This window comes from Acanthaster planci, linkage group LG14 (assembly GCF_054643075.1).
Source record: "Acanthaster planci isolate LZ-2023a linkage group LG14, COTS_SCS, whole genome shotgun sequence".
NCBI classification, from domain to species: domain Eukaryota; kingdom Metazoa; phylum Echinodermata; class Asteroidea; order Valvatida; family Acanthasteridae; genus Acanthaster; species Acanthaster planci.
The window spans coordinates 5,302,547-5,317,375 of NC_141790.1; the positions used below are offsets into that span (position 1 = coordinate 5,302,547).

The following is a 14,829-nucleotide window of genomic DNA, read 5'->3' on the forward strand; positions in this document are numbered from 1 at the left end:
TCCTTTTTCATTTTATTTCTGGATATTTTACTGTTGCCTTTTCAGGTGGCAGACTGACCTTACATTGACCTATTCTCAGAGTTCGCCAGGTGGCGCTACTGTTTGTGGATAAATATATTTTCGTTGCTTTAATACACATTGAGAATGTGTGGATAGGACAACGGATGACTCATCAAGATCAAAATTGCATATTCATAAGCAAATAATGACCGCGTCATTGTCACCGCTAGCTAATGATCAATCTGGTTCTGCAATGATGACCCCCAGATCCGAACATAAATCAAGAACAACTGAATGAATGAAAAGAGACCAATGAATTCTTTTTAAATTCGTGTATTTACACTCTATTTACACATCTATTTACAAATTTACAGAGGAGACATGAATCTGAGAAATATGCCCAATAACTGTTCAGCGAATCTGTTCTCGTATTTAACTTCACTCCAAATCAGTGCACTTAAGTTTTGTCTATTTACAAATTCACTCGGTTTACAGTTTGGAGATTCTAACTCTTCAAGTCGGCAAATAAGCGAACAACTACAGAATTTACAAATAATACAGGTATTCTTAATTTGACTTACTTCGAATTGAGTGAATAACCAACAGTTAAGTTTATACCAAATTTATTTAGTTGATGAATATGGAGCCGGGTTCTCCCTCAATGTGTGAAAATAATACCGACGCTCTCGTGTCCAGCTAGTTCAGCCTGACTAGGAGTAGGAAGCCCCAGTTGGAGAACACAAGTCTCGTAGCCTTCTCTCAAGGATGGAAATGGAGTCCTAGCTAGTGCGTCACATGGTGGGGAGGGAGACGTCAAACCCAACAGTTACAGCCATCTATTAAAGTAAAATTCAACCGAATACATGCAAGTATCGTGCCGACATTACCAATCATTCGTTAAAACTCTTCTCAATTCTGTGACATTACTCATCTTTCTTACAGTATCCTTCAATAAATATACAGGTCAGTCAATTTTCCTTCATAATCCAATCATCAGGTCAGCTATTCTTCTATCGACGTCAATGTTACAAAAAAATGATGAATTATTTCCTCATACACAGCTTCGTTTATTTTCACAGTTAAAGTTGTACTAATTCAATAAGTTATATCTTCTAAGTTCAAAATATTTTCTTCAGTTTTACATTCTTAAGTACAAAATTCGTTCAACTTATGGTTATGTCCATCGTAACTAGACAACGTCTAGGCTGATTGTTGCAGAGAAGGGGATCGGTTTCCTGACAGATCGTATTGGCACTGAATTTTGCCAAAACTCGATCTGATCGTGCCGGGACTGAAATTCTCCGGCCGATCATCGCCTGCTGGATCAGGGACTTCAGCGAAGTTGACACCGGTCACAAATCTCTCACTCAGCTCAGCTTTTAGGATGTTGTCACTTTAGGATGTTGTCAGATTGAGAATCAAAAATCTTCTGCCAACACTTCTCATACACACCAAACTCAACTCCAAAAAAAAACTACACCATCCTACGAATACAGATAAAGAAATTGGTGGGGGGAAAAAACCGGACCCTAACACAAAGACAAAAGTATGTTTGGACAATAACCATGGCCGGTGGTTTTACGTAATTCATGGCAATGAAACCGCGCATCTCTCGATCGCGATTAAGACGCCCGATCCGTGTTCGACGAAGTTCTACTGGCTGCTAGGAAAACAAGCGCGAAATTTTGATTGGTTAAAGAAGTGACGCGTAAGAGAGCGAGACTATTTGCTGCCAGGGGAGAAATTTAACAGACAAAAACAACAAATAAATAAAACTACCAATATTTTCAGAGGGATCTTAACAGTCATCAATGAAATTTGACACGCACGCGCAAACTCAGTTGTGTCGCCATTGGAACGTGTGTACTCGTCAACAGCGAGCCACGGGCGGACTGTCCTCCATTTCTGGCCCTGCCCTGGTGGCTGTGCCGTTCGTATTTGGTCCTTCTGTTGCTTTCTCCAATCCACATCCACATTTTAGGTGTCCAAATTCACAAAACTTTACACCGTAGAAGATTCCAAATGCTTCTTGTTATTCAGACACAAGATCCTCTGATGTGGGCTCGTCCAAATCCACATATAGTCACTGTTACGAGGTCCAACAAAAGTTGGACTACTGTCGGCCGCAATTTTGGTTATGAATGCCCTTGGGTTCCCTCTTCCGATTACACCCACGTGATTGATATGAAGAGATATACTCGGAAGGGTTTTGTCCAATTTTCAAATTTATACTTCCCTTCATCAGAAAATAATTTGGAACATCGGAATGGATTTTTTATGTCCGGTGGTCCTGACTGTGGGTATGTTGGGGTTAAATTTGTCCCTGTCAGGCAGGACCAGCATTGGGTGACTAATACTTTTATTTCTCACAGATGCACCATTTGAGACTAAGCTTTTTCTGTCTTTGGCCAGGTGCATGCACTCAGACTTTAAGTCCCCATGCATGCGGTAAAACAGCTGGAGTCCTTTAATAAAGAAACGTTTACGGCTATCCTATGTATAAGACATCACTCATTTTTTCATTCTCCAGAAATGTTTCACCGACATTCGCATGTGCTGGAGCTATTCATTTTCACGAGGTGCAACTTCCATCTGACGTAACTAGTCTTCCAGCAATGACTCCTTGCTCAATAAATATAGCCTAACCTCCTTCATATATCTGGGCCACACAGAGTTTTCTGCGACGTTTTCATTGTTCATAGCTTATCAGAGTACCTTCCTTTTGCTTGGTAGCAATTTCCCTTGTTGTCCAGCCCTCCCTCACTGCAGTCATACTTGGGTAAAAAAAAAAAGTTCACCTCTTTCTTGATAATTCATGACGTTTTCCTGTCTATCCACACCTACACATAAGACTTTGCTCAGGAATGGGTGTGGAGTAATTTCCATGTGAAAAGGGTTGATTTAATTCTACCCATCTCTAGACAGGAGAAACCCATTGCTAACTTACTGGTGGTCATGAAGGATTTGGAGGAGATACAATGGAACAGTTCTGGTCCTCTCGCTGATTTTTTTGTCATGGGCAGGGCTTTGGATGTAGACCAGAGGGGACTTCGAGACTGCCCCAATCCCCTTGGGTCTGATGCCAATGGTTACATTGCTTTGCAGGTGCCTTCAATACCCAAATTTTTAGGCACTATCTATGGTAGCAATGGTCCAGCAGATATTTACACAGATGAATACCTTTGTCTGCTCATTTGGCTACCCTCCCGCAGTCATGGCTGCCCTTCGTTCGACTGGGGTCATTATTGGATTCCTACCTTTGTTGATACAGGTAATTGTTACATGTGCATGAGTTCCTGTTACTGCAACTTGATTCCTGTAAGGATCAATCCAGACTTCGTTGGAATGTTGTTTTACTTCCCACTACCATCCTCTCACCTGGGCTTTTTATCCCACATACATATCTTCGGCCCAAGGGCAAATCCTCAAAACCTGATACCTCTTGCCATCAAGACACACTTTGTTAACAGTTGAAATTGACAGATGGGTCCTCAACTACTGGTTTCTACTGGCACTTCCTGAGATTCATGGGGCACACCTGTTCCCAAACTTTCAAATTTCAGGCGCATGGGAGTATGTGGGTTAGTACATTGTAGTTTCATCAGATAAATCACTATGGAGGTACACTCTCACTACGCCTCAACCTCCTGAAAGTTGGATGTTCCGTTGAGCCCTAGGCTTTGGGATTAACCTGAAGGTAACTCATGTCTCGAAGCCAATAACTCCTTCACAGACGTCTGCTCCAACCGAAAGTTTCAATGTGACTGAGCCAGTCCCTTGGTACCGGACCGTCTGCATATTGCTGGCTCTGCCTTGACATGGATCTAGTTTCTGTTATTCTGCACCAGACTCTGAGCGATTTTGTCAATATTGGCCAGAGAAAACATCTGCTATTCAGACCATTAGACCTTCCTAACCCTGAGAATTAATTTACCCAGATTCCTAGGGTAACATTTATACTGGAGTACACAGTGTCAGCTACCTATGTGCTAACCAAATTAAGTGCTATCCCTTAGACAACACTTACTCCATGTATCCTCTTCCTGGCAAACATTTTGGTACTGCCGCCCTTTGTTTCTCCCAATAGCTGCTTCATTCCTGTATAGTGGTCTGTTGATGATATCCTCTACACAAACTTTTATTGGATAGTAGTCCCACGGCTCCCCTTTCATCTTCCCCGTAGGCTACAATTCAAGGCCCTCTATATTCTCTCTGTACTAATAGTAGGCCTGGAATCAAAGCCGAGAGGTATTGTGCTTCTATCATTACCACGTTAAACCTTGCCACCCTATCACAATCCCCGACGCTAGACTTATATACATGCACAATGCCAACATCTTCCATATGTATACATGTATGTTGGCGGTTATCTACATGGCTATATGTTACATAACGTTTTTACCTCAGGCTACCTATAGCATGGGTTTTGCAATGAGTTCTGCAGAGATGTGCCAATAATACCCTCTTTGCCAAGACCAAAAGAACAAGTAGTTAGTCTCCCTTCAGCGCTACTCTGTATCCTTGGATGTCCTTCTTTCATGGTCCTACACACTATTAAGTTTGGAACATTGACTGGCCTTCTGGTGTAGATGACACATTTTTGCCCATGATGTCCTGGCCGTTTCATCAGTAGGGGCCTATTTCAAAGGGTTTCCTGAAATAGAGATTTGTAGAGAGCCTTGTTGGGAAACCCATACCCCATTCACCTCCTGTTACGTGTATGATGTTAGCAGGAGGGCCATACACATGGACTGATTGTACGCTGTAGGGCATTGCAGTACATGTAGCTCCATTCCAGACCATCCTCTACCCATGCAGGAGGAGGTACTCGAGCAGTCACTATAAGTTGGCTAGATACTACATGTATATGATCTTATACTATAACACTAAAGAACATATGGCTGTACTCACAATTGTCAATAACACTCGGTAAGGGCAAATTTTGAGGTATTCTGATTGGAAATGTGCTTGGTAAACCTGATTTTAGGACGGAACGTACGTTGAGAGAATGAGCAAACTACTGAGGGCGCGCCAACTATTGCGCGGTCAGTCGACAGTGAGGGACTTTCTTACAGTAATGAAACTATCCATTTCATGATACCCTTTCCCCACAAATGCTCTCTTCTCAGTTCCCAATAGAACCATGTTGGAAAATCATGTGCACTATGTCTGAGCTTGGCAATGGTTTGGTCAACAATTTTTGCATGAGTTATTTCCCAATCAATTACACGATGATGCATGTCCTACTGTCGAACATTGAAGTAACAGCCATTAAGATGCCCACGCTTCCATTGCTACACAATAAAATCATTTGTGACAGTTAGTACTCTTCAAAGTGATGTGATGGATATTCCAAGGAAAACTTGATAAAAGTGAGAAAATAGGGTTCAGAGTAAGACAAAATCTACAAGAATTTCATTATTTCTTGTTCCACCTTTTGTTGTAAAAATCATTCTTATCACTGTGTCATATCTTTTCCAAGTGTCATATTTGCACAGCAGCAATTATCACAGTTTTAAAGACTTTTCAAGTTTTATTCTGCTAGTTAGTTTGCAGGGAAGTGCTTATACAAATTCATCATGTGTAGTCATTGATGTGTCTTGTCTGCTACATTGACATATCATTTAGAGGCACACAGCCGATAGGTCACCACTGCACATGTGCACAAACACTAACTACAAGTACCTGTAAAGCTTAAGACTCCTGTTTAAAACAATCGGGACTAACACCTTTACTTTCTTTGTAATACTTGAAGGGAAAATGTTTTGGCACAGGGCAATTTATCCAAGGTGTTGGCCAAGGAGAATTAGACAAACTTGTTGAACATTGCTGACCATGTTACAGAGCTGAAGCTCAACTACGGTATGTATGTAAAATTTATCATGAAATGGCACCGGACTATGTCAGTGATAAATTTAGAAAGGTTTCAGACATGCATTGTCCTTCTACCAGGGGTAGTTTTATCAATTTTGTAGTTCCTAGAATAAGAGGACCAGAGTGCAATACATTTTTGTACTGAAATTCCTGAATGGAACTTATTACCTGATGGGATCAGATACTGCAACGATTACTATCAATTTGAAAAAGCAGTGAAAAGCCATCTCTCTTTTCAGTCTAGTTATTAAATGGTTTAAGGGTTCTTTCAAACTTGACCGTCCGCGAACTCCGCTGAGCTCGCGGACTAGCCCTTGGCAGCCGATCATCAGCGTGCAGGCAAGCTTATCTATCCCATTTACTACTTCCCAAGCAATGTTCTATATCATTTTGTATTGTATATGCTAACTTGTGTTCTTAAGGCCCAAACGGAAATAAGCCACTTTTTTTGCAACTAGGTTTGTAATTGTTACGTATTTTGGATGTAAGTACGTGTGTGTGTCTTTTATTGATGTGGTTCCCTAGTTTACTTTTGCAATAAATGCATGTTAGGTCAATGGGGTGACATGTGCAGCTGCATACCATTTCCCACACTGTATTCAGTTATAATTAATCTGTGCAGTGTTTTATGAATTTAAAAGATCCAGGAAATGAATTTTTCATAGAATAACTTTTTGTGTATCTCTGTACTCTTCTTCCATGTATGAAGACGGTTTGACATCTTTTTTGAGTTACATGAACTGAACGGTGCACTTTTTCAAACATTAAAAATTGACCAATCATTGCTGGACAAGTAAGGGCGCTTTTCCTTTGATGTAAATCCAGGAAGACATGGTTCAGGTTGCATGTTTTCATGTTAAAAAAATTTTGAACCCCAAATTTGCTATCTGGGAACATTTCTGTACAAAGGATTTTTGCTGGATTATTGTCACATACTTACACAGCAATGAATTGCCAAAGAAAATAAAATCTGCCATAGCAGTGATTAAAAAATCTAGAAATTTTCTGTGCACAAATAAGTGCAACATTGAGATTCAGTGCTTTGGATGACATCATAGTTCTGCTCATGAATATGCAAATATGCATCAGCATAAAAACAAAAAAAATCAAAATATGGGTTAAAATTGAAAAAATAAAATTTAAAATCAGGTTAATTGAAACGCAAAGATGCAATTTCAAGGGTTTTAGTAAAATTTATAAAATTCTTTTCTACAGGTATTTCCTGGTTCCTTCAAGTAGCATCAAAATGACATTTTTACTGTAAAAAATGTTGTCATAGACTTCAGTTCTAATTGAATTTCATACATTTCCAATTCCTTTCGACAGGTTCTTGATGGAAGTCAGGGCATTGAAGATATCCATCATCTGGTTCTACCAATCGCAGAAGATACTATTGATGGAGACTTACCAAACCCAATGGACAAACTGTGGAGCTAGAGTTCTGCAGTGTTTGCAGTGGCACTGAACGTGTAAACTTTTCACATGTAATTTAACTGGAAAGGTTTGTACATGTAAAAACTCCATTCTAAAGTGCATCAACGCATGTGGTAGAAATACATTGTACTTGTAGTTATATCCTCACTGTTTGCACTGCTGGACTCTCAAAGACACTTTTAGTATTTGTCACAGCATGTACAACATGACCAATATTGAGCAAATGCTAGCTTTTGTGATATGTACATGTAGCATATTGTGCTTGATTGTACCTACATGTACATGTAAGTGCATATAATGTATTATTCATTCCATTAGGGGCAACAAGATGTAAAGCAATCGATTGTTTGATGTATTATGCCATAATAAGTCAAAAAGATAACTTTTGACATACTTAGTACAATATGAATTAACCACTTCCTGCCGGGGACTCCGGATCCGGACACGCATGCTTTATATGCGTGGCCGGGGTCTCTGAACTGGGACAAAGGGAACAGGGCCTTGTAACAAAAGACCGTACTCCGAACAAAAGACCAGGCTGCTAGGCATTACCGACATTTTTCACTCTCAAAAGTCGAGATAATCCTGCCTTGTTTTGAAACAGTATACCACGGTTTGGGGCATTTCGAGCCAGTGGATTACCACCAGGGACAAAAGCGCTCCGCAGCCATGAGCCACACAGCACCGCTGCATGCTAATCTGACCCCTATTGAAAAGAGGTCAGCGGCGCACTGAGCCTTGTTCGTGAACAAAAGAAACTTACATAACACCGCACAATCTTATCTCTTTTTACAAGGCTGCAGGCCTGGCTGAAATACTCGGGTGTCAATAGATTTTGTCTGTCTGGCTAGAGTGGAAACCAGACATGCCTTCACGTGTTTGTAAGTTTCCAGTAAACGATAGCAATTTTTTAAGAATTTTGAAAACAGAAAGAAATGATAAATATTCCGCCCCAGTATCATCAACATTGATGAATGCCCTAGCAGGAAGTGGTTAGAGCTAAAACGTCATGACTTTTTTTTTTTTGGATCAAACACAAATTAAGAAATTGTAGGATAATATTTACTGCATTCTCTGGACTATTCATTCAGTGTTTTGTCAAAGGCACATACTTCTTTTCCGACTGATAAAATGCACAGCAACACTTTCGATTTTTAATCACACAAATCAAGTTCATTTTTCTTTACAACTTGGCATATGACTGTATGTACATTGAACTGATGAAACTTAAAAATCCGAGCAATAAATTTTACTTAGACTTAATTTTTTTGTACGTTTACTCTCTGCTGGAATGTATAAAAACAGTCAGAAATCCTTTTTGAAGATGAGTATACTGAAACTTGTCCTGGACAAGTGGGGCCACTGTTATTGTTGTGTAATTTCATTTATTGCGATATGCTTCACATATGTTGGCGTCCCATTGCCAGATGGAAATTTAGTTGATTTAGAACAGTTGTGCATGGTCAGTACGTAACTGCTGCAGACAGCAGCGTTTTTTGGCGTGAGCAGACAATGCATTTTGTGGCTGTCTATAAAAATTGAACAGTGAAAAAACAAGGATTTTCACCAAACTATGGTTATTTAAAAGAAAAAGTATGTATATGTAAAGAGTAGGGTGTGTTTCTTGCATGAAATTCAGGGAAGAAAATAGACAAGTGCAAATAATTAAAATGTGATTTTATTGACTCACTAACCATGACCAAAATTTAAAAAAATGCGAATTTGATAGCAAAAATGTCTTCACTGATATCTCTCCATATTGAGTTTTCCTTGCGTAATGCACCAAGCCATAACATAGTAAAGGTTCTGAAAAATCTTCCTGACATTCCACCATAGCCACAACACTCTTTTTGCAAAGGGCTGATCAAATAGTCTCGATTCTTGCTCTTAGTATCGAAACAAGGCATAGTTGTACTCAAATGAATATTGCTGTTCTCACTGTTGCCTTTGGTATGGATACTAGCGATACCAGTTGCACTGTAATTCGAATACAGGCAACTTATGGTGAACACGATTATTGATGGGAAGCTTGGACCGGAAATATCTTAGTAAACTTTGTCAGGCTTGCAGGAACAGAAATTCAACATTCAGGGCAAATGTCAACAAAAGCAAAGATTTATTGCCCCCCAGTGAGGAAAAGAGAAGTGTTTGAAAGGCATTTAGAACTGAAAATTTCAATGAGTACGGTGACCCACTAATATCATGGAATGTAGAATGGAAAAATAATTCCCCTGTTCTATATCTGTGCCCCTAATTTAAAATGTAAGTTTACATTATACAAATACACACAAATAGTGTCTCCTAAAATCATATATCACATTCCTGTGTACCCCACGTATGTTCGGTCCCCATAGACTGTGCATGCATTTAGCCTGTGTATTCGCGCATGCGCATTAGTGGCATAATGAAAAAGTTATTCTAGCAGACAACACATATCAGTGGTGACCCATGTGAGGGATTTGTCCTGCCATTTCCCTTGAAGACCTCGTGTGTGAATAAATTGCTGAGAGGCTATCAATTGATGATATTTAATAGCTTCTGGTAAAAAAGATCGCTGGAAAATAATTTTAAAAAGTGACAAGGTTGATTTTATGACAAAATATGATCATGAAAAATTATCAGTTTTTTTTACGAAGCTTTGTGTCTAATTTTCACAATTTTGCCGAGTTTACCATCAAATAACTTTGATGCCACATGAAAGACTAGTAAAAAAAAATAGTTTTTTTGAAATTCACCCCATTTTTCTTTGGGACCCATTTTCGTCATTTTCCATGTTTTTACCTTACTAACATGTAGTGTCCAATTTCAACACTTGTGTCGAATTCCACTCAGATCATTGGTGATACTGTCTGGAAGACTAATAATTTTTTTGCATCTATCAGCTCATTTTTTTCAAGATTGAGAGCCAACTGCTTTGTTAATAAATGTGAACATTGTAATTGAAATGACACTACCCTAATTGGCTTTTTTGCAATTTTGCGAAAAAAGGCCTTCTTTTTCTTCTTTTTTTTTTTTTTTTTGGCTTCTTCTTCTTCTTCTGCTCAAAAGCCTGTTTGTTTTGTAAACGTTTTTTGTCACCGCCACAACTTAGGATTTTCATCAAACTTATGCCGATGAAGAACCCTTATGCACAGATGGTCCTAGAAACATGATGTTATAATGACATCATCAAGCAATTTATTTTATTTGAGCCCATTGACTTTGTACACGTTTTCGAGGCGCTATTTTCCTACCTTAGTTATCGTTGATCATCGTCAAATTTACAGCAAGCACTAACTATAAAACAAAGATAATTCTGAAATATTTACGTCATGATGACGTCATCCAGTGATTTATTATTAAATTTTGAATATTTATATATTCAGCTAAATGTATAAAAATCCATATAAAATCAACTGTGGCCTCCCGCAATATCCTGTTTGCAGCAAGTGCCAGGATAAAATGTGGTCTTGAATTCATCTTGTGGGGGTCATATCATGTGACCCTTCCTTCCAGTCGAAACCGGAAGTGGCCTTATTGTTTAAAAGTGGTAATAGGTATCAAGTTGTTTTCAACGGTTTTAGTCTGTTGGGTCATAGTATTCTTCAAATCATCCACTGATGACGTCACGTAATTGTCGAGCGCCCTCTAGCACAGGTTAAAAATTACGAAAAATGAATTTTGAATAGATGTCTGTGGCGAAGTTTGTCCGAATCGCCTGAAAAATGATGTACATGACCATTTTTACCCAGTCAACGTGTATAAAGTTTGGGGCTGATGACGTGATCAGACCAGAAGTTACAATAAAAACTTCTTTTATTCTTCAAAATTCGGTAAAAAATCAACCATAAGAGATATAAGCGTGAATTGTGCATGAGATGACAGCTAAAACATTGAAGTCAGCTTCATGAAGTGCATAACTGATGTACTTTTTCACATATGTGAAGCGCCGTCGACAAAAACCCCTAAAATATAAATTGCCAACTCGAAAATCCAATTCGCATGCTGGGCACATGCTACTGAGTGTGTGTGGACGCCCAATATCTGCCTGCAACATAGACGGCGCACCATGCGTATGCCATATACTCGGGACCTGGCAAAATGCCGACCACGTGCTGCAGACAGCAGATCATATTGTACATGTATGGAACGCCAAAAGGGACAATTGTTTAAGATACCTAATCTCTAGCATTATATGTGATATTGTTTTCAGATCATACCAAGCATCATCGGTTGCATGAATATTAAACTTCCTGTACTTCAGGGCACAACATTTTAAGGATGCAGATTACCAGCAAAAAATTGCGGTGATGATCATAGGGTATAAAAGGTGCTTATGGTTGTGAAACAGATGGTGTGTAGCAAGCATCCACTGCGCTCTGGCTATGGATGTACCGGACACGCCAGAAAGCGGTAATTGGCCAGATGTTATAGCCTGGGCAGTTTAAACTCCTCCATGGTTTAACATGGTAAAGTATCAGTACACATTAACCTTTTACATCTCTACAAGTACATGTATACATGTATTTTATTGAGATTAGAAATGTTGGCCATTATAGCGTGATTTCTAATCAAGCCTAAGTCATTGCTCTTTGAAGCTGGATCACAAACAAAATGAGACTGCTTTTTATACATAAAGCAAGGTAAAATACTAGCATTTTGTACCTACACCTGTAGCATACAAAATAAGTGCATACATGATGTTCATGGCATGTTTCTCACTCGGTCATTTTATGCATGTATAAGTACCCTATTAACAAATTCTTGTGAACTCTACTTTTGTCTAAACTTAAGAGTTAAGTTTCAAACCTGATATGCACTTTATCCTTGGTATGTGTGCACGTACTTGTCTCTCAAGGAAGTGTCTTCTCTAAGGGTGCATGTACTGGCAGGTGTTATACCGTGTTAATTTCACCAAGGCTGAGACATGGGGGTTTGTGAATTTAATCAAATTCCTTGATTTAACTTTCTTAATTTAAGTTCAAATTTGTTTAATTTTGTCACAAAACAATAAAACTATTACACATGCAACTAATATGCTTGCTTTTGAATAGACGTTTGAGCCAACTTATCTCACATTTTTATAAACATAAAAAATCTGATTTAAATTTTAAAAATCTGATGTTTCTTATTTAAAAAAAAATCAACAACCCTGCCTAAAATTGTTGTCTCTGAACAGAACATGTGGATCCATCCTCATTATTTAAAACCTGTTCTGACTAATATTTGAAGGTGAATTGTAAGGTGATGTACATCAAACAATCCCAGTCATAATTTATTAGTTGACAGTGAAAACTTTATAACATAGATTCCTGCCAGTTGCGGGTAGTTCACAGATAGTTAGTTCTGATATACTGGCAATTAAAGTTCTTCTTTTACACTATGTATATAGCTGCAGATGACCCATGACAACTTTATACAGGTTTATACAAACAAAATGTATTCAACAAATAGAAGACTTTTGAGACACTTGATAGCAATACATGTCCTGCTCTCATGGCAGCGGTGCACTAATGTTTGTCATGTACAATCAACAAATGCATGCTCATAATGATGTTAACAAGAGTGGACTGGTCACATTGGATAAGTATGTTTGCAGTTATTAAATATCTTGAAAGTCTCATGCCATGACAAGGCAGCATATGTTATGTGGAGCTGTATGATCATGATGGTGAACCAGGACAGGGTTAAAGCCACAGTTGTGTACACATGTACCGGTACATGTCTGGTGACTTAATTCCTCTTCCCCCTTCCACTTGGCTGTGAATTTTTTTTCACCTCAAATTGTACATACTAATGCGCAGTGATATCGACTGAACACAACAGTGGGACACTTAACAAAATATGTAGAATATTCCCAAAATGGTTTATTAGGCATTTCATGTGGACAACTTATTCAATTACTCAACTTCAGGGGTTTGAAGTTCATCAAAACAGCATTTGTGTGATATAATTGAAGGAAATCGGAAAACATGACGTCGTACAGTGCAAAATATGCCACTATCCCGTACTACATCGATTTGCAATTTAAAAACAATCTAATGAAGTTGCCGTGATGAAAGTTAAAAGGAAGCTTGATCAACATCTAAACTACACACGAACATGTGTTCTTTTCCCAGAAAAATGCAGTATTTGAGTGAAATAAAGAAAAAAAGGTGGTTTGGGCCATTTTTAGAAGGAAAAAGTTACAGTTTAAAAACCACAATTTTGATAATTCCAAGCACATTTGAAATGTTCAAACAAGAATCCTCACATTTAAGTAAAACTTTCACTTTGAATTTAAATGATAAACTTTTGTAGCCCAATCACCATATATTTATCAGTATTAGAAAAGTTCGTTTACTTTCGTTGCTCAAACCGCCCGAAAACAAGAAAACAAAATTTCGGTAGCGAATATACGTGACTTGCACTAAAAACATACATTTAAAACTTACAAACTTACATTTAAACATTTTGATACAAAACATAAACACAGTATTTAACCAGCTCACGCTGGATTACCTTAAAGTTTCTGTCGAGGGGTTCTCCAACTGGTTAATTAAGGAATAGGGAAATATATATATATAAACGTTAAAAATGCAAAGACTGAAATCCTATAAAACAAATACACGTGTAAACCCAATATGCGGGCTTTTGTTATAAGCGCACATTGTTTCTTTTGAACCCCAAATGTGATAAATACTTAAACTGTCATTTGAAGATTTGAGTGAGATCATAGCGTGATTATCTTGGACGGAGATTTCTTGTTACGTTGGAGGGATGAGTTCTGAAAGATCGTTCTTCTGCAGAGCTGAACATGGCAGGGTCCAGGGTCCTACTTCGATTAGGGGAAGGTATAATCAGTGCCTGAGAAGTGTAGGGGGCCATATTGGTAATCCTCTAGTTTAAAAAATGAGGGAGGTGCCCATCCCCGAGATTCCACCCATGGTCATCAAGATCAAGTCGCTGCAGGCCCATAAACTCGAAATTTCTCAGGCCAGTATATCCAGAATCGGAGGTCCGTCTCCAATGACACTCGACATGGACCCAAACCTGGATGTATCACAGACTACATTTATATCCGGTGACCGGAATCAAAGCCATGACCACGCTTTCATCCTGTCCTTACACAGGGAATACGCGTACATGTAGCCTATGTTATATATGTTTCACCAACAGAGCACTGTGACATGTCAAAAGGTGTGCATGCATTCACATTAAACTGTGCTTGATGAGTGTGATGGGCTCCCACAGGAATGGAATCTAAAGTGATTCTGGTATTATGATTTCATCAGCAGAATGTTAAGGTTTTTTACACATTTTTCAACTGCCAGAATGGTAAAGAATTTGGTCACTTCACAAAATGAAACTTGGTCCAAGCAAAGACCATATTGCATAGATGAACTTAGAAGCATCATTTTTGCAGTCTCGCGTCAACACCTGGATTCGATCGGGATGATGTTTTCGACAGGCCCGTGTGTTTTCTCAGGGTAATTGGTCACTTCGGCACCTTGCCAGCACGGCACCCGCCAACTCGGCACCTATACTAAAACTTCGATAACG

General features: G+C 38.8%; 2 protein-coding genes and 1 long non-coding RNA gene across 6 annotated transcripts in view; 1 reads left to right on the forward strand and 2 right to left on the reverse strand.

Moving 5' to 3' along the window:
- Positions 1 to 12,925, forward strand: part of dtymk (deoxythymidylate kinase) — a 55,254-nt gene extending 42,329 nt beyond the window's left edge. For 3 of the 4 annotated variants that reach the window (XM_087145444.1, XM_087145443.1, XM_022242308.2), the window contains one exon: positions 7,201 to 12,925. In XM_087145444.1, coding sequence (XP_087001570.1) covers positions 7,201 to 7,311 — 111 coding nt within the window. In that variant the 3' untranslated portion in view covers positions 7,312 to 12,925. The remainder of the gene's footprint in view (positions 1 to 7,200) is intronic. The other variant, XR_002598692.2, reaches the window with a different exon arrangement.
- Positions 1 to 14,829, reverse strand: part of lipt2 (lipoyl(octanoyl) transferase 2) — a 447,804-nt gene that overhangs the window by 74,320 nt on the left and 358,655 nt on the right. The window lies entirely within an intron of this gene.
- Positions 1 to 14,829, reverse strand: part of LOC110983226 (uncharacterized) — a 29,353-nt gene that overhangs the window by 7,032 nt on the left and 7,492 nt on the right. The window lies entirely within an intron of this gene.